The following is a 20,613-nucleotide window of genomic DNA, read 5'->3' on the forward strand; positions in this document are numbered from 1 at the left end:
GCTGAAAAGACAATTATTTGCAGAATATGAAACTTTATTCCAACACATTGACTACCAATTTCATGCAACATTGGTCGGACATCTGGTCTCAATCATCAAACGCACGCGACGGGTAAGGATATTGTATTTACACTATAATAGAAATAAAGTTAGTTTAATTCTGAGAAAATAACAAGGTAATGTAGCCGATGCACCTGTTCTCCTTCTTCTCTCTGGCTTTTGTATGACTACAGTACCCACCTAACACCGCGCTCTCGTTCACTCCGTGGTCTGCGCCAGTCTGTTCGGAGAACCAGTTTGCTTGGCCTTTTTTCTGCCTTCTCACTGTTGCCTGGTGTCAACCTACGCCGAGAAGAGATATCCCTCCCTCTTCCCCCTTCAGCGGCTGCTTCCAATTTGCCTTCACGTTTCTTATCACAAGCACTATTGGCTTTTGCGCTGCCAGTCAGCCGCTTCCTCTGTGCTGGAGTTGAGTAGCAACAGCTCGGAAACATCTGGCTGCCGCAGCTCCTCTCTCCCTCCGCTCGCTCTCTCGCTCGCTCCGTCTTTCCTGCCACTGCAGGTTGTTATGGAAATTTCTTCAAAGTCGATCTAGTTCTTTTTCAACCAAGAGGATTTGACGGAAGAAGCAGGAAGACATTGGAGCTTGTTGTCTGTAAGTGCCTTTAATTCCAGAGTCCGATTAAGGGAGATGAAAGGAGATCAAGACAGGGGTGGGCTGTGAAGGGGAAAAAGTAGCAACTAACAATCCTTTCTCGCTGACTGTTGTCTAAACATAAATAGTTGCTATGTAGCTAAGCTCCTCCGAGACCATGTTTCAGTGGCTCTCGGCATAGCATCTGGGCCTGGTAGAGAATAACACAGCAGGTTGATCGAATACTTTTTTTGTTAGCCATGGCTACCTAGCTTGACTGCGTGGGTCAGAGTGTGTAAGCTAGCAAGGAAATTGTAGTCCACGTCTTGCGAATGTTGTGTTGTCAATCACGCGACTGTCTCACTCTCAATGTTTAGAATCCCGTCCAGCCTAGTTGTACTACAGTAGTTAAAACATAGACGTCAGATAGTTCAGTTGCATGCATCTATGCTAACATCAGTTGTTAGCTTGCCTTTCATGAAGTTGATAAAACTAATGGCTAATTTATGACAGTTGTTTTATGGTAAATCCTTATTTTGCGGGCTATGGGCATCTGAATGAAGAGAGGTCGCTATGCTGTAAAAACATATTAATGTTATCAAGTTCAATTTAAATAGGATCTAAACAGGTTAGTGTATGGGAGTAATCGCCCTTCTCTCTGTGAATGGTTACAATGTTGTTATAGTGTTACAATGCATTTTATGAAAACTATAATTCAGTGATTTTGGTCAAATTATTTGGAGATCGGATGAGTTAAAGTTGTAAGATAGTTGAAACTTTTTTCATAATCCTCCCCCACCCTCAATTTTTAAAGTAAAATATTTTGTTTGTAAAAATGTATTAGAATAAATTCCTGAACATGATCAATGTAATTATTAAATGGTACTTATCTAAGTAGCTTAGTAAACAAACAAAAGACAGCCGAGAGAGGTTTCTTATGAATTTATTTCGTCTTTGTGATGATGAAATTACTCGAACCAGCCGCGGAGGAGATATACAAATTCTTACAGGATAAAAAAAAGACCCCACTAAAAATCTCACGGAATACTTTAACAAAAGAAAGCAGAGGCTGTAGTAAGTTTTGCCCTCCCATTAAGAGCTAAGCTATCCTTTGTTTAGAATTTCACTCATGAGCTCTACAATTGTTCCCATTGTTCCTTATTTCATTTTTTTCTGTCAGTTGTCCGAAGGGTTAGGGAAAATGAATGACGGTAATGGTGAGGGCACTGAACCGTAAAGAAGTCGAAAACAATATCAGCTGCGTGGATCTGTCAGTTGCAAATGTGCTGCGCTCGGCTTTGTTTATAGTTACTGGAAGGAGCGCAGCAAAAAGAGAGAGGCGGGGGGTAAAACAAACTTGAGGGTATTTAAATTCACAGCGCAGGAAACTAGGTTAGAAAAAGTGTCGTTTTTCTCACAGACCTATTTTCTAAACTTCTCCTTTACTTGAGTTCAGAGGTAGAGTGTCGGGGAGTTGGCCAGTTTTTCCCCACTGAAGCACCTCACTACATTTACCCCCTTTTAGAATGAAGAGAAAGAGAAACAAAGTTGTATAAAAGGCGAGGCTGGTGGCAAGAGCGTAGAGGAGTAGCATATGGCGGTAAAGGGAGCACAGCTGGAGGTAGCAGTTCCATCTGAACATGATGTCAGAGCAGCTGACAGGCTGCCATCCCCCAGTCTTTTATTCTAAGGCACAGCCTGCGAGTTAGTGTGTGTGCGGATCTGTGTGCAGGAGGAGGTATCTCATTCCCCTCCAACATCTCCTCCACTCTGCATCTGTCCCTCACAGTTTGAGTTTTTTTCTCTCTCTCTCATACCCACTCATTGATTCTGAGAGCTGCAGCCACACAAGCTATTCTACTACAGCGGACTTAATCAAGTTGATGCATACTGCAGGTACTGTGTTTTGTGAGAGAGCGTGAGTGTGAAGGGGAGAAGGGGGCAGACGGGACAGTGGAGTTGTTCCGTTTGTGAGGTCTGATCAGACCGGAGGTCTTCCTGTGTCTCCCTCCACCAGTCCGGGCTTCATGGGATGGTCTTGATGGGATGGTCTTGATGGGATGGTCTTGATGGTATGGTCGGATATTGTAGACTTGTGTGGCGATACTTGGACTTCGGTATTGAAAAAAAGGATTGACGTTGGTGTGTAGCGTGTGTACTCAAAGACAGGGTTTTAAGGCTTTTAGTTTGATCTTTCTAGAGGTAGGTTAAAGGATGTGTTTGTTGTAAACATTCATGTTGTTATTGGTTGAATTATTGATTCTTTAATTGAAGTTGAATTTAGAAATTAGTACGTATTTTAGTGATTAATTTCGTAACTAATGGTTTTGTTTTAAAATATCTGATTCAGTTTTCTTATTTGTCTTTTAAATGAATAAAAAAAAAATATTCATGTAAAAAAAAAAAAGTTTTTTACATTTCAGTTATTAAATGTAGTCAGACCACCAATTTATTCTTAAACAATTGCTCTAATTATATTGTGCACATGGATGCAAGTTGTTCTGAATGCAAAGCGAGATAAAAGCGTCAATCAGTGTTTTTGATTCAGAATAATTTAGACTTTTTTTATATATCTAATTGACTATGAAATTACTTGAAAGCCCGTGTCTTCTTCCCCCTAGGCATGGTGACTAATTTAGAACTTGCAGATTTGAGCTGCCTGAATTGGCTAGACAGCTGTAATCGCACTCCTCCTAGTCCTAATCTCTTTATCTGGCCAGCAGCTGCCATATGTCCCTGGTCAGCTGGATCAGATGTTGGTAAGCCTTCTTCTACCCGGCCCTCGCTGTCCTCACAGACCACTAGTTTGATGGCTACTACCTTGTGAGCTGTCCTACCATCTTTATTTTTAGCCATCTTAAGGATTAGGATTGATGTAGACTACAGGGCACTTAAAGTGATTGTATTGTAAATCTTCTAGCCTGACGCTTTGGGACGGATCCATGTGCATGTTTCTCGAAAGATTCGGGGAGGGGTGGGGGTTGAGGGCGGGTTGCGTGGAGTGTTGGTGCTGGGGGCGTTTGGGGGTTGGGGTGGGACATCCTTGTCCCCATAAGCCCCCTCATTAGGGCAGTCTGAGCTGGGCTGAGGGGGGCCACCGCGGCACTGCACATACACTTGTTCAGTCTCATTCAAATGAGCTGATTTAACCACTCGTGTAAAGGCTGTCAAAGAGCGGCGCATGTATTTTCTCAGGCAGGACAATTCAACTTGGTTAACAGGTGTGACTTTATATTGATCACATCAGGATGCTTCGACATTTAGATTTTTTTTGCCTACTTAATGAATTATTTAGACTAAACCATCATTTAATTTCACGTTCAAGGGGGGGGGGGGGTCTCTTATTTTTAATCAGTGGTTTGAAGCAGCAGAAGATTTATTTGTATTGAAATATCTTCTAGTCCAGCTCGGTCATACTCAGCTGTCCTAGGTAGGTTGCTTGTGTACGTGAAGACTGTTTGCGCACTTGAAAGCCTGTTACCTAAAGTAGCCGGACAGGCCAAAGTGGGTTATTAAAAATAACCACTCCAGGAGCCAGGAAGTGAGCTGTGAGGCAGGCAGGAGGACGGGAGGGGAGAGAGGACACACTCAGCCTTGCTGTTGAGTAACCTGACTGGGAATCAGAAAACAAAACAGAACATCATCTGGAAGCGCTGATGTTTAAGACCGATAGTTTAGAATGGTTTCACACCTGCTCTGAAAAGTACTGTAAACTGGGTTTACTATTTTAGAGTGTTTTGTTCCAATTCAGCAAACACTTTAAATCTAAATGTAATGTAAATTCAAGTAAATAAATATTCATTTCAACGGTGACATGTTTTAATTAAGAAAACGTTTTTAGACTTGTATGAATTAATTTAGATTGATAATACAAATACAGGTTCTGTAACAAAAGAAAGAGGGTAAGTGGGAGATATGAGTGTGTGCGTCGCAGATTGTAACCAGTGTGCGTATAAACCTATGTGTGTTTAGTTGGTTCTAACCAGTGTGTGCATGTGTGTGTGTTCCAGGTTATGAGGACGGCAGGATGGAGTTCCCAGACCACAGCAGACATTTGCTCCAGTGTCTGAGTGAGCAGAGACACCAGGGCTTCCTGTGTGACTCGACGGTCCTGGTAGGCGATGCCCAGTTCCGTGCTCACCGCGCTGTGCTGGCATCCTGCAGCATGTACTTTCACCTCTTCTACAAGGACCAGCTGGACAAGAGGGACGTGGTCCACCTCAACAGCGACATCGTAACCGCTCCGGCCTTTGCCCTGCTACTGGAGTTCATGTACGAGGGCAAGCTGCAGTTCAAGGCCCTGCCAGTAGAGGACGTGCTGGCGGCCGCCAGCTACCTGCACATGTACGACATCGTCAAGGTGTGCAAGAAGAAGCTGAAGCAGAAGGGCACCGCAGAGGCCGACAGCACGCGACGTGAAGAGGACAACGCCTCCTCCTGCTCCGACAAGGCCGAGAGTCTATCGGAGGCGACCGCCGACCTTTTGCCCAGCGACGACGACGACCTGGAGGCCAAGCGGGAAGCCAGCACCCCCCTGTGGATGCGGCTGCCCTCGGACCGCGCGGGCACCCCGGCCACGGCCTCCAGCCCCACAGAGGCCCCGCCCCAGGGCAGCGAGGCCAGGAAGCTGCGTTCCCCGGCAGGAAGCCCCAGCAGCTCCACCGGCTCCCTCCGCTCGCACCGGTCGCTCGGCTCCTCGCGCCGGGTGTCGGCCGACGCAGACTGCGTCCTCGACCTGTCGGTGAAGCCCGTCGCCGCCGGTAACCCATACCTGAGCGGCGTCGGCGCGTCGACACCTGACCGCCTGCCGGGCGGACTGGTGCAGGTGAAGGTGGAGAGGAACGCGGGGTCGGATGAGGAGGAGCTGGGAGGCGGAGACTACCACATGGACCACAGCGGCGCCAAGGGCACGACGCCCAGCACCAATGGAGGACTGAATCACCACGGGGTGGGGGTGGGTCTGACGGCCCAGCGACGTCTGGGGCTGGAGGCCCACCTGTCGGCGTTGCGAGAGGCCTCGCTGGCCGGGGAGCTGGACCGGGAGGACAAGGCCAGCGAGGAGGACGACATGCTGGGCACGGAGAGCGAGCGCGCCCAGGCCGAGGCAGCCAGCATGGACAGCTCCCTGCTCCCCTACGTCTCCAACATGCTCAGCGCCCCCCACACCCAGATCTTCATGTGTCCGCTGTGTAACAAGGTCTTCCCCAGCCCCCACATCCTGCAGATCCACCTCAGCAGCCACTTCCGCGAGCAGGAGGGCGTGAGGGCCAAGCCCGCCGGCGACGTCAACGTGCCCACCTGCTCCATCTGCGGGAAGACGTTCTCCTGCATGTACACGCTGAAGCGCCACGAGAGGACTCACTCCGGGGAGAAGCCCTACACCTGCACCACCTGCGGGAAGAGCTTCCAGTACTCCCACAACCTGAGCCGCCACGCCGTGGTGCACACGCGCGAGAAGCCGCACGCCTGCAAGTGGTGCGAGAGACGCTTCACGCAGTCCGGGGACCTCTACCGCCACATCCGCAAGTTCCACTGCGAACTGGTCAACTCGCTCTCGGTGAAGAGTGAATCTCTGAGCCTGCCCAGAGACTGGGCCATAGAGGACAGCTCCCAGGAACTGTGGAAGTAGAGAGGGGTGAGCCGGGGTGGGAAGGTCTGGCCCGGGGGCGGAGGATGGAGGGACGGAGCGGAAGGAGGGAAAGAAGAGGATATCTGGGGTCTGAATCAGTCATGTTTCTTGTACTTACTATGTTGCAAATCTTGTTAAATTGCACTTTAATAGCACATGAAAATGTTACTACTGATTTTATCTGGTCCTTAGATTTATTTTATTTAGTTTTATTCTATTCTATTATATTTGGTTTATTCTATTTTATTTGTCAGGTTTTCATTTTGATGAAAAAAAAACTTTGGGTGCTGGTACAGTAGCCAGTGGTTCAGTTTAGTTCTCCTTTTGCATACCATACCCAGAAGTCTATACACTCCTCGATGGAAGCCAGGCGCAGCTTCATAGACAACCATATGAAGTGTTCAGGTAACACACTGAGGTGACCAACTATTGGATCACACTAAACGGGTACTGTGATCATGAACATTCTCAGTACATGTGCGTATGAGGATGTGTGTGTGCACTACTGCTAATTTCAACAGATTTGCGTGTGTTTGTGCGAGTTTGCGTGCGTATGCGTGCATGTGTGTTGTTTTCAGTTTTTGTAAACGATCTCTGCGTAGAGGTGAGCTCTTGGCGCTCTGAGCTGCACCTCGTTAAGCTCTTTGACTTGATGGGAAACTTGACTGATGAAAGACGATCGGCCCTCATGCAATGTACAGCTTCCCTTTTTTCAACTCCTTTGAAGTGTTTTCTAAAATCCTTTATGAATGATTAATATAGACATTTTCTTAAAGCTAGCTGCAGTCTTTCGACATCCTTGTTGGAAAATTCACATTAATTTGAAGTTGATATGTAAGATATAGTTTACCGTAATTAATATTATGGATTTTATTTTGGAAAAAATGGGATCTGTTGTTGCATGAAGTCCAACTTGTATATTTGAAATGTGAATTGCTGTATTACTGTACACTGTAATTGATCAAATCTATAACAGACTATGTGAATACTCAAGGGTGCAGTCTGTTGAAAAACTGAATTTTACAGCAATGAAAAATGCATGAATTTGATTTGTCTCACATTTTTGTTGTTGTTTTGCATTGGGGGTGGTGCATATTTGAATGAATTCATTCGATTCATAGGTGGGATTTTTTTTCTTCTGCTCCTGTGAATGTTCGGATGGACTCCTGTGGAATGTTCCGTGGGTAGTGAAGGAGGCGTTTGTGTAAATGCACTGATCTCTGGGTTCAGCGGGTAAGATGACCGTGCAGAGGAAGGATGAGGTTGTGGTTTGGAAGAGGTGAAAAGCAACTGACTACTAAACAAACTCTTCTGAGTATCTCCGTCCTATCAGAACCTATTTTCTTCTCCTTTATCCTCCCAAGGAGTTTAGGCGCCCCACTGCTGTGACTGGCTCCCACTTACAGGTGGGGTTTTATTTATTTATATTTCAATTGGGCACTTGTTTCTGCGTGGCACTGTCTGGGTGCCAGTGTGTCAACATGACACTGCTGGCTCTTTGGTGTTAAAGGAAGTGAAAGGAGGTTTTTCCCTATTTTAAGTGGTTATGGTCACCTGACAGCTCAGTATGTCTGTGTGTTTAGTGGTTTGCTAAAACTGAGAAGTCAAAGAACTGCTGTAGCACAGTTTCTTTCTTCCTGTGTGTGTGTGTGTGTGTGTGTGTGTGTGTGTGTATCTCCATGTTCCTAACTCTCTCTCCCCCCCAACCCTCTCTGTGTGTCTCTCTGTTTCACTAACTCGCTCGCCCACAGACATCCTGACCTGATCCTTGCTGAGCTTGTTTGACCTGAGTGTTTGGGTGGATCTGTGCGCGCATGTGTGTTTTCTACTGAAGGCGTAATCCTTTTGACGGGGAAGAATTGGCATGCTTGATTGCACCTTTAAAGCTTAATGAAATGAGTTTTTTGCTTCAAAGATGCCTTTATAAAAATTATAGGAGAAATTGATTTAAAGGAACGGTTGCTATAACATTCGTGAAGAAACTTATTCAATCATGACTTTATTGAATCTATTGAAATGAAATTATCTTCTATCATATTTTCATGTGATTGAATATGTGACTTTTTTGTATTTGAATGTGTGATCAAGAGGGAGGTAAATTTATTTGGGGTTTTCAATTTATTTGTATTTATTTTTTACCTTAAAATACTTGGAGTTACATTTAGTAAATGTTCTGTGTGGGAAAAATAATTAGAAATGCACATGTTGTGAGAGCTGTTAAACAAAGGATGAATACTAAACTTTCCCTAAAACTCAGTCTGTAATGGGAGTTTCTCTGTGGCTAGGGGGTTTATCCCCAAAGCATTGGGGGTGGGGGCTGGGGGTGAGGTGAGAGTGGGGGTAGGATTGGCGGCTTGGTGGGCAGGATGACATCCTCATCAGCTGGTGAGAAGCGTTTGTCATGCCAAGCAAGCTTCGTGTCATTATGGCATTTTGCACCCTCGTCAACCAACCAATCTCTCTTCAACCATAAGATTTTAACTTCATCATGTGGGATTAATTCCTCCTATTCTATATCACAATTATTGCTGGCTTTGTTATTTTTTTTTATTTTTTAAATTATAATTATTGTACTTGACCGCCTTAAACTACTGTATACAGCTCATTGTAACTGGAACACTGAGAGTGTCTGTAACCCGATGGACTGTTTATTTCAACTGCAGAGGAAGCTGTGAAACGCCCTGTCTAAGCATCTCCATTTACATAGATATATGTGTGCTTACTTGAACACAGGAAGGATTTAGTGGGTATGGGGGAAAACATTCAAATGTCCAAGACTATATATGGCGGGAGGGGAGCAGGGAAAAGAAAAGAGATGAATCTGTTGAAGAGGACAATCACTGTCTGAAAAAAAGCAGATTTTGATTCAACTGTGTTTGCTTCCCTGTGAGAATTGTTTTCTTTTAAGATTTGTTCTTTTTATGGATTTAGACATTTAGCTTTGACAATCATAGTATGTTTTATTTTTTCTCAAGGGGAGTAAATTCTAAGGCTGTTTAGTTTTGTACTTTTTTGGTGTGCTGTTGTTGACATTTTTAAATTGTGTGCAAACTGCAATAAATTATAAGAACCTTGAAATTCAACTTTTTATCTGAGTGTTTTGTAATTTTGAGTGAATTCAGAGTGAATGACGGAAACTGAGAAATTCTCATTGTTAAATTAAATATTCAGTGAAGTTGTTCCTGAACATTTAGATAGATTAAAAAATATTCAATTTTAAAATATCAGTTTTACATAAATTAATATGCTACAGTGTCGTTTATCAAGGTTTAAGTATCAAGTTTATGTAATTCTATACTTACGTCTTCAACTATAGCAATAGTAACCAGATTTTAGTTAGGAATCAAAAAAAACTACAGATCAATCAACTTTCCAATTCCAAGTGTATTTTAAACAGTAAATGAGGTACTTCTGCTTTCATTGTGCATTTGAGATGAACTTCAGTGTTGTTGTTGGTCTGTAGCTGCTCTGTGAGGCGTGTGTAATGTAAATCCACCCAGCAGGTCACTATTGTCAGGAGAGGCAGGAGGTAGGGGAGGGAAGTTGGCATACCCAGTCTCACTGTCATGGGATGTGGTGGGATGGTGTGGCTCTCGATTGGGCACAGGATGGTGCCCTGCGTGCATGTGTGTGTGCGTGCATGTGTGTGTGCGTGTGTATGTGTGTGTGTGTGTGTGTGTGTGGATGTCCATATGTGTGTGCTATGCTGATATATCTGGCTGCTGCACTGGCTAAGGCGTGGGCTGGACCTGAGAAAATGTGCAGCAGCTTGTCAAGAACCACCCCCCACAACATACACACACACACACACACACACACACACACACACAGCCTCCTGCCAAAGCTTCTCAAGTACAGTTTTCCAGAAAACAAATCAGCTTTAGCTAATGTCTTGCTGCTCTGCAAACCTGCCCTACAGATGCATTAAGGCTCACCACTTTGAAGCCAGTGAGCGTTATTCATTGGGGCATCGCTACAGATGGTCATGAGCTGTAAGCCTACACCCCCCCCACACACACACACACACACACCCATACAAACACTCACGCATACACACTCGCGCTCACCCCCACTCACTCACCATCACGACTAACCCCCTCCCACCTAATAACTATGACATTGTCGTCTTTTTCAAGCAAACATTATTGTTGAGGTTTCTTACCTTGTTTCACCAATGTGATGTTGTTAGTATGATTAACTGAGGACCAGTGACTGATAAGGACCCCTTGTACCATGGCTGAAAGCAGTTGCACAATAACATAATTAATTATACCACATCTTTACCTTGAACAAGTTGTCTTTTATATTAAATCATGACACTTCAACCACACTTTAAATATATATATGTATATATATATATATATATATATATATGTATATATATGTATGTTCAGAAAAATAATTGTGAAACGTAAGAAGTTCAAATGTTGGTGATGTGTTGTTTGACATTATAGAAGATGGAGCATAATGCAGTCCTTGTCTACATTATTATGAGTTGTGGTGCCATGCAAGGGAACATCTGCCTGCTGGAGACTATATGTGGCTCTGAAGAGGCCGTGTGGGCTGGCTGTGAATTTAGGTCATTAATTTGTATCTGTCCTTTGTTTACTTAAGGAACGGGGACAAAGGGGCAGCTGCAGAAACATTTGGCTGTGCCGAGGGCGAGCGCGCTCAACATGTTGGAGCCAGAGACCAGCTTGGGCTCCTGTCTGTGGTTCGCGACACAGAAGTTAGCGTGAGCGGGAGGCAGTACCGTGCCAAGCTGCAAGGTCCGAGGCCGAGGCCGGGGCAGAGGCCGGGTGCAGGAGACACCAGCACTCCTACCAGCTCAGGGATGGCTGGGAAGTTGTTTGGACTCCAGTGGTGGATGGTGTAAGAAGTGTAGAAAGTCTACAGTGTGAAAAATGTGATTGTCACCGACCAACAACGACACACAGAAACGGAGGTATCATCTATGAAACGTGTAGGGGACGCAGATAGTGTTTTAGTGTCCAGTAACTGTTCTGTGTGTAAACTCATTTAAGACCCTCCTCCACCGTGAGCCACAGAGAGAATTACAGTGGATTACACTTAGACATTTAAACTGTTGCTTCTCCTGAGGCTTATTCTGTATGAGGAGCTTAATAAAACACTGCACACAAAGAGCCAGGGCAGAAAAATCATAAACTTGTTGATTCATTATGTACCTTTATGAATTGTTTTTTTTCTTCTTCTTCTTTTTTTCGCCAGCTGCCTGGAAATTCAAGTGTAGTGAATGAAGCCGTGATGGTTCTGTAAGTGCACAGCTTAGGGAAGGTGACACAAACAGGCATGAGGGTGGAATCCTCCTTTCTCTCTCTTGTCTGCGTGTTTAAAAGGCTGCCTTTGTCAGGATCCCAGTGAACAGAGACAGAAGGCAAGCAACAAGCGCCCGTCTCGACCCAGACAAAGCAGCGGTGCTGCTAGTCTGCAGGCAGAGAAGGAGGGGGGGAGGGAGGTTACTTTTGGTTGGAGGGGTACTTGGGGTCCCATGGAGCGAGCCACACTGCACCCCAGAACAAAAGAAGACGCAAAACTCTAATGTGTGTGTCTCTGTTAGAGTGGGGATCAAACCAGCCCCCCCGCCCACATCCCCCCGGGCCCCCCCCCCCCTCCACACACACACACACACAACAACAACGCACGCTCACCAACACAGTGTCCCCCAGCCAGTGGGTGTTTTTTGTGAAGGTGGTATTGGGGGGGGTCTGGTATTGCAGATTAGACTGTGCATGTTTTTATGTGTAAATCTTCGATGGAGCAGGAAGAATCCTGCTCCCCAATGACCCTGATGACTGCAGCTACTAGAGAGGGGAGTTGGGTTGGACAGGTAATCCAAAGCAGCCTGGAGGATTTAAGATTAGATCTTTTGTAACTAAAATTCTAACTAAATTAAGAGGCCACCTTGTGCTACCATGTTGTTGAATTATATTATTGGAAGTATAACAGTGGTTTATTAGTGAAGCACGCAACTGTTGTTTACCACAAACCGAGGTGTGAGATTGCTTCATATTGAAATGTAGAAGGTATGTAAGATATATTAGATATGTTGATGTACAAATGCTTTGTAATGTGTTTCGACTTTCAACTTTCCTCTCTCTCTGTCTTGTTGCCAGCCAGCTGTGGGTTTGTGGGTAGGCTGCTGGGAGGAGATAAGTGCAGTGCAGGGCGTGAGGTGTTGATAGGGGCAGAGCTGGTTGGCAGGACTTACATGTGGATCAGAGGACAGGGAACATTGCTGTGGTGACCTTATAAAGTTCACACAGTCTTGGTCCTCTACCCCTACCCCATGTTTATACCCACTGACCTGAACAAAGTTCAGCCGAGGAATGAAGGGGTGTTTCCATGGGAACATGCTAAGGATGGTAAGCTGCTCCCCAAAGAGCTAAAGAAGCGTACGTGACAACAATTGTCTAGAAATAATATAATCATAAAATGATTCAGTAAAATTGATCATTTATTATGATTAGTAAATAGAAAGATTATGAATTATTGTTCATGGTAACTTTCTTTTTTGGACAAACTAATGGTGTAATCAGACAGCCATCTTGCTTAGCTGTTTTAGAAACTAGTCAGTATTGCTCAAGCAAGCTGTTCTGCTGGGATTCACTCTCCAGTGTGTGTATTCTGGTTGGAGAGTGTTTGATCTGATGGTAGCAGACCCACAGGGGGGTCACACAGACCAGAGAGCCCCCCTGCTAGAGCCAGTCTGCTCCAGACTTCTCCCGCACCTGCCCACAGCAAAGGTGTGACTCAGCAGGCAACTCACACACACACACACACACACCGCATGGCAAGCAAAGTATGTGTCCGTGTGTCTCTCTGTCTCTGTGTGTGTGGGCGAGCTGCGATCCAGAATGCCTCACAGCTAGCAGCCAGCTGTGGAGTGGAGGAATCCAGCTCACCTCCCTATCGCAACCTCCAATCTTCGTCTCACGACTCCGTCTCAACCCCCTGTCTAAGTCCCCCTGTCTCAAATCCAATATCCTTCAAATCTTCAACCCTCGGTGTCGCTCTCAGCCAGCATGCAGAACTGCGTTGGAAAATGTTTGAAGCAACAACCAGATCTGAGTTGGGACTCTCACACGGAAGTTGGACCGTGATCTCTCAATTTAGAGACCTTGTTGGGGATACAATTACATACTGTAGTTCTGCTTCAGTGCACTAAGAATGTTCCATCTAACAAAGTGAGTGAGAGAGAGAGAGAGAGAGAGAGAGAGAGAGAGAGAGAGAGAGAGAGTGAGAGAGAGAGAGAGAGAGAGAGAGAGAGAGAGAGAGAGAGAGAGAGAGAGAGAGAGAGAGAGAGAGAGTAGTTCCAAGGATGGTTGAGCGCAGGAACAGGAGTGTTTCTGTGTTCTCTCACCCTGTGATGCCAACCTCTCCTCTCCTTCCCAGCTCTGGCCTAGCAGGCCCCATCTGTCGCCTCCCTCCCTTCCTATCGCTCTCCTTTCCTCCCTTTTGCTTTCTCTCTTCCGGTCACCCTGCTTCCACGCTCACTTTTTCCCATCCCTCCTCACCTTCTTCTCTCCATCCCTGCCCTAATTTTGCGTTTGTGTGTGCACTTGTGCACAGACACTCTGTATCTGTTTGCAGTGGTGTGTGTGTGTGTGTGTGTGTGTAAATCAGTGCGTGTTCGTGCATGTGCCTTGTTCCTGCGGAGGATCATCCCAGCCAGAGTGGTTCTGGCTGGCTGGCTAGCAGCTGTGCTGGTTAACGATGGGGCTCCCCTAGACCACATCTGCACTCTGCATTATCATTAGAGCTCCCACATCTCCAGGATCGCTGACAAAGTGAACAATACCAACAATCACACCCATCAGCTGCAACCATATGGGCACCACACTCCGATTGCAGGGGAGGGGGGCAGAGAGGCAATTGTACTAGCATCTGTTTGGCAGAATTCAGAAGCTACGTTTCAAGATGAATTCGCTGCGCAAAGAAAGTTTTTTTTCCCGAACCCCACCTCTCCATTCTCTCAGTTTTCATCCATCTCCCTTTTCTTCATCTCGACTTCTTCTTTCCTTTTCTCTTTCTTTTTCCCTCCCCCTTTTCTCATAGACAGTAGAATGTATCACTAGGTGTTCTCCTGCCTGGTGCATCTTGCAATTACCAGCACACCTTAATCCTCCATCTTAATGGGCTGGGGGGGTGGGTTGGTCTGCCCAGATGGCACTACAAGGTGCGCTTCCTCTCTCCTCCCCTCTCCTCCTTCCTAGTTTCCCAGACTTTGAATCCAGCTGGAGAAAAGTTTTCCCAGGATCATCATCAGAATTCTCGCCACCTTAAGACTGTAATTAGCTTGTGAATCCTGCCTATAGCTCTTGGAGATTGTGTCTGTCGATCAGAAATTCATCCTGTGTTCTTACTCTCAGTTCCTGTGATGGAACAAAGATCCAACCAGAGACTTGAAGGGGGCTGAGTGTCACCTTCAGGCTGCTGCTGTATACTAGTGAAGGCGGAGGACTTCATGGCTGACAATAGAACTCTGACAGAGAGAGAGAGTGGGGAAAATTGGCATGCTATCAAATGGATCCATGTGAATGTTGAATGGTAGTCTCCGATTTTGAAACCTACAGTACAGAACGACGATTATGGTGGCAGATGTTGTTGTGCATCTGCTTGTGTGTGTCTGAATTGCTAATGTCGAGCACGATAAGAGACGATTTTGTAAACATTCAACTTTAGTTCCAAATCTACTACACTTCTCTCAGCAAGGAATTTCTGGAGAACTTGTGGTTGTATACGTCCTGGACAGTCTGCCTTGGTGTCAGCTGTCGGTCCTCTGTGGTTTTACGTCCGTGACAGAGAGCCCCACACACACACACACACACACAGACAGGGCTGTGCCTCCTGGGCAAATATTTAAGGTGAAAACAGGCGGAGCTCCATAAAGACCTGGGTGGTGTGGTTACATCTGTCAGAGAGGGAGGGGGGCTCAGCAGCTGCAGAAACGAGTCTGGACACTGCTGACGCCAACACCTGTCCATACTGGAGACACAGGGCAAGCAAATGTCCAACCACAGCCTCACTCACACACTCACACACACACACACACACACACACACACACTCAAAGACAGAAAGCCAGTTCTGTCCAGAGACAACCTCAACTGAGTCACTTTGAGACTGCTGCAGCAGAACATGAAGCCAGACAAGTCCTGGAGAAGTATCAGACAATGATCAATAACATCGTGTATTCATCACAAACAGGAACATCTGCTATCTTTTTTTTTTTTTTTTTCATTTCTACACTGAACTTTGTTTATTGCATAGCTTTGAATACTTCTTGACAGTTTGAAAAACTGTTTTGATATGCAAACTCTATCTCCCATTACTTATATTGACCTTGGAGAAGTTAGAGGTTGTACCTCACAAATGCTAGTTTTAACCACCTGATTACTGTAGCGATGACACTTTAGAAGTGGAAGCCTGGGCCAATCACTGCTCTCCCCATCTGCAACTCACATTACCTAAAAAAAACGAACACAAAGAAGGGTGAAGCCCCTCTCCTCTCAAAGTCACAGGGACACATTATGGGAACACAGAAAGGATTACAGTTTTCTGCAGCCGCCGTCTGTTGGCCCTGTGGTGTCTGTTGGCCCTGTGGTGTCTGTTGGCCCTGTGGTGTCTGTTGGCCCTGTGGTGTCTGTTGGCCCTGTGGTGTCTGTTGGCCCTGTGGTGTCTGAGTCTGAAACTCAGGCTGCTGTTGACCCCTCCTCCCCTGTCTCATCCTCTCACTTTATTGGTTCCTTCACCCTCACCCTCTCAGCCCACCCTCATAACTGCTCCCCAATCCAAGCCCAGCCCAGCCCAGCCCGACCCCCTCCTCTGGTCGACCCCCATCTGCTGTCTCCCGGCCCCCACCCAGCCAGGGTGAGGGGGGTGAGGAGGGGAGGTCAGGAGGCCAGGCAGGCGTTGGCCCATGCCGCCCCTCGTTCAACAGCTGCTGGGCTTCTCAGACCAGGTCCGGGCTGGGCGGAGGGGGGTTGCTGGGCCAGGCGTAGGGTCGGGGGGAGGGAGGGAGGGGCACAGCAGCTAGCAACGACAGCAGCAGTCTCACATCTGCTGTAATGAGGCGCTCTACAGCCTGGCCTGAGGGGGGTATGGGGGGAGACGAGGAGAAGGGGTGTAGGCCGGCTCGCCTGCAGGGCCCTGGGGGGTTGTGGGGCAGGGCGAGAACCAAGAGGCTCACTCATGGGCTCAAGGTCCACACTCCATGTCACTTCAAAGCAGAGGAGAGCACCAGTAGATAGCTCCACACAGCTGTTTTCAGCTGATTAACACCTCTGGTTTGAGGAATTGTGTTAAAACTTTGGTTTTAACACAAGTTCTATGGAGTTCTATTTGCCAGCGTCTTGCAAAGGGAATGGGCAAACAACCTTGATCCAAACAGTCTGGTTTTATCTGTTGCACATATTTGTTTCTATAGACTTTTGTGTCTAAGTCACTGTTTATACGCAAACATAAGAACCGTGTGTGTGTGTCTGTGTTTGTCTATGTGTTCGCATTTTTACTATTTGTTTTTACATGATTGTGTAAAAGTGTGCTATTTTGTGTTTTGTGTGTTTGTTGTCTGTTTGTGCGTGGAGATGTTTTGGTGCATGCTTGGCAGACGGCTCATTTGGATGTCTATTAGCTTCCTCCTCCAGAACAATGCGAAGGCTGCTATAGAACAAAGAGGCTACACTCAGGGATTCAAATCTGAGGGCAGGTGGGGGGTGGGGACTTGACTAGGATCTAACAGACACACACATCCAGACCCGACAGACAGACGAGCAACCTGGGGCAGCTAGGACCTCTCTGATGTGGTTTACTTCTCCTCTCCTCTGTACTCTGACAATAGAGCTCTGCTCCTGGCCCCAGACAGATGCCTGCCTGCTGGTGTAGAATTCAGGTACTCTGTCTCCATAGACTGTCTGCCTCTGGAAGTGACAGTTTACACACGCACACACACACACACACACACACATCCTTCTAGCTCGTGGTAGGGCCGCGGCTTAACTCTGTTGTCAGCGTTTTCTCATCTGTCTCAATAGCAGCTGATGCCTTCAGATTAGCTGTGGTGTTATTCAGATGTAGTCAAATGTTGCAGGAAGTCTGTGGGGGGAGAAGGTGGGGGGGGGGGGGAAGGGAAATGAACCAGGTGGTTTTGTGGTCAGACAGGGGGAAGAGGATAGAGGGTGTTCACCTCCTCTTTAAAGGAGTTTTAGATGTGTACAGAGCAAACAGGTTTAAATCCCGACTGACTCCCTCTATACAATTCCTGGAAGGGCGATTCCAGTCTGTTTACAATTCAAAGAAACACTTTGATTTTCCATTTTAATTCCTATTTCGTCACAACATGTACATATGCATTATGTCCTTCGAGGGTAGCCCTGCTGTCCATGAATTGCCCAGGAGGTGAACTACATTCAAGCGAACGTATTATGGTGTCAAATATAATTTAATTTGCAGATATCTGGTGCACTCTAGTGGTCATGACATTAACAACATCATGCTTATCCGAAGTATGCAAGTGTTCAATTCTGTAATGTACTTGTACAGTATATTGACTAACATCAGCAAGACAATTGATTTTGAAACAGTAATTATAAACGTGATCTAAATGAAGAGCCAGAGACATAAGCAGTTCCCATGATGTTTATTTGGAATCTTGTTCTGGTGTGCATCTCCCATTGATATTAAAATTACTTGTATCTTCAGTTACAAATAGTAAGACCAGTAATGTACAAACAATGTTTGATAAACATGCACACACGCTCACACACTCACAAATAACACACACACACACACACACACACACACACACACAGACAACCAGCCCCTGGTGCCACAGGCAAAGCATATTCACCAAATACAGAACAGCTATAAGACCAAGATAATATTGTTCCGTTTCTCTGTATATACATTTAAGGAATTAATACACCCGCACATACAACGCAGAACAGTACCTCAAAAATCATATTTTTGCAAATACGTGACAATCAGCGCAATGATACAATCAAAACTGAATCGTACTGAGTGAGTCAAGACACACACCATAACATGGGCTGGGACCATTATAACATTTGCTCACATAAGATGAGAGGCTTCAGTTACAAATGCAGCAGGAGGGGGGCAGGGCCGAAATTCTGCCAATATAGAACGACACCTGGATTGCACCACCGGATGACATCCTGAACTCGAAATATCCCTTCTTCACAAGGCTTCCTCCTCCTCCCCCTCCTCCTGCCCCATCTCTCACCCTGATTGGCTGCTCACGGGGCTGCCACATCCCACACGGCATGGACCACACGCCAGATGGCCTTCTTCTTCTTCTTCTTCTTCTTCAGAGGGATCAGAAGCACTTTGTCACGTCTCGTTCCACGTCAGTTCCACGTCGCTGACCTGAGCCTAATGATCTGACCAACACGTGGCCGTGTTTAAATAAGAGCCACATGTTCAGCAGTCATGGCCGCAACCCCTTCTGGGAGGGCACTGGGGAACGGCAAGAACGGCCCGAGGGAACCAGGACACAAATGGAGCTGTCGCGAGGTCCACTCGTTCCGTTTGACACTTATCACCACTTGTTGCAGCGGTTTGGGTAGCCGTGGCAGGAGTGTGAGTGTGTGTGTGTGTGTGTGTGTGAAGAGGAGGGGGCTTAAGAGGGTGATGAGGAGGCCCAATCTGTCCTGGAGTAAGCTATAAGAGATCAGGACAGTGGGAGACACTCGCCAGAACTAGCGCTTAGAATCGGTGGTTGAGGGTTAGAGTTGAGTTGAAGCCAGAGCTAGTCTGTGTAGACAGCATGAGTCCACAGCGGGGAAAAGGTCAAGTCCTCCTAAGAACACAAACATGGCCTCGGTAGACAAACAGACAGATTTACTGAATATATACTTATTTAAAAAGTAGCGTTTAAAGATGTCCCTTTAGTTTTATTCCCAGCATTATCTCTTGCTACACTGTTGGCTAGTGCCACACACGGACAGACACACACCTTACTCGTGGTCAGAGAGCCATGAGACTTTCACAAACATACAAGACACTATGTCAGATGGAAGAATGATCTGCCTTAGTAAATCTATGTAAGGTATGAAGTAACCGTGACCGCATCCTAACGCGTGTCCTGACCCCGAACCCAAATTCACAATGAACAGAATGTTGTATGTAGGCACGGAATGTGGACTAGAACACGGGATGGCAAGGTCCAAATGGACCCAGGGGGGCTAAGAACCACTGGCACCACCGGTTGAATATCTTGACGTGAGAGGTGACGCGTCACTGCTACACTTACTGGAGGCCAGACGACCATTGGCACACGGTCATATTCTCAAACGCGACAGAACATTCCCGTTACATTCAGTAACTACAGATGAACATCGGATCAACAGTTCCTCCACAGAGTCAACGACAGCCTCTGCAGTGTGTCATTCCGTGTCTGGTGTGGCTGACCATGTCTGAGAACACGTGAACTCCATGGAGCCGTTTCCAAGGTGACCCTAACCCTTTCCCCTCGAGTACACACTACGACAGGCCTGGGAGATTCATAATCATCATATGGACAGTGTTATCTGAAGTTACACTGGCGATGGGCAGGACCCCATGGAGACGCTTGGAGCTAAATCTGAACACGAGGGGAGCAGCTATCGGAGTCGTGAAGACACTTGGTGTTCCACAGGAAGTTAACAGACATATATAAAAACACATTGAGGCAAGCAATAAAATACAGAAAGAACACACTGAAATACAAACTGTTCTGATGGAGAGATGGTGCTGAGACTTGGAGGCTGTCAGCAGTAACATTAAGATCCTAGCATCTTGTCTATGAATAGCACGGTGATACATTCTAAAGGTCTGAGTGGGCCTATGGCTCCACAACAGGTGCTTTGGCTACTGGCTTCAGACAAGACCCCGCTCACACAGAATCTGGAAATAAAATACAGGCAAAACGGAGCCAGTAGCTGAAAGTGCAAACCCAGCCAATCTCACACGCCTGTACAAGGCAGACAGTACAGAACAATATCAACTGGCACAATGTGCAACCATGACAACACAGGCAAGAGAAACCTATACACCGACCGACTGGCCAACGAACCCACCAAGTCTGTAAGCGGTGTTGGGACGCGTACGATGAGAGGTAGCACATGACCTTCTGTGGAGCTAAAGGGAGGTACAGGGTATATGGCACACACAGGCATAGGAGATGTGGGGTTAGAGAACCAGGTGAGCTGCAGAGTCAGTCTTTGATAGCGGGGAGAGGGATGGGGGAGAGGGATGGGGGAGGGCGGAGGGGGAGAGGGATGGGGGAGAGGGATGGGGGAGAGGGGAGAGGGATGGGGGAGGGCGGAGGGGGA

The 20,613-nt window shown here is 46.5% G+C and overlaps 1 protein-coding gene across 2 annotated transcripts; it reads left to right on the forward strand.

The window, feature by feature from the left end:
• The first annotated feature begins 457 nt into the window (after positions 1-457).
• On the forward strand, positions 458-9,346 carry zbtb18 (zinc finger and BTB domain containing 18). Of its 2 annotated transcripts, none has more exons than XM_084667326.1 (2): positions 458-655; positions 4,645-9,346. In XM_084667326.1, the coding sequence occupies exon 2, from the start codon at positions 4,662-4,664 to the stop codon at positions 6,261-6,263; it is 1,602 nt and encodes a 533-aa protein (XP_084523452.1). In that variant the 5' UTR covers positions 458-655; positions 4,645-4,661; the 3' UTR covers positions 6,264-9,346. The 2 variants fall into 2 exon arrangements, with proteins under 2 accessions (XP_084523452.1, XP_084523451.1); XM_084667325.1 differs by lacking the exon at positions 458-655 and adding an exon at positions 2,429-2,530.
• The last annotated feature ends 11,267 nt before the right edge of the window (positions 9,347-20,613 follow it).

Source organism: Hypomesus nipponensis, chromosome 11 (genome assembly GCF_054491055.1).
Source record: "Hypomesus nipponensis isolate SF chromosome 11, ASM5449105v1, whole genome shotgun sequence".
In the NCBI taxonomy this organism is placed as follows: domain Eukaryota; kingdom Metazoa; phylum Chordata; class Actinopteri; order Osmeriformes; family Osmeridae; genus Hypomesus; species Hypomesus nipponensis.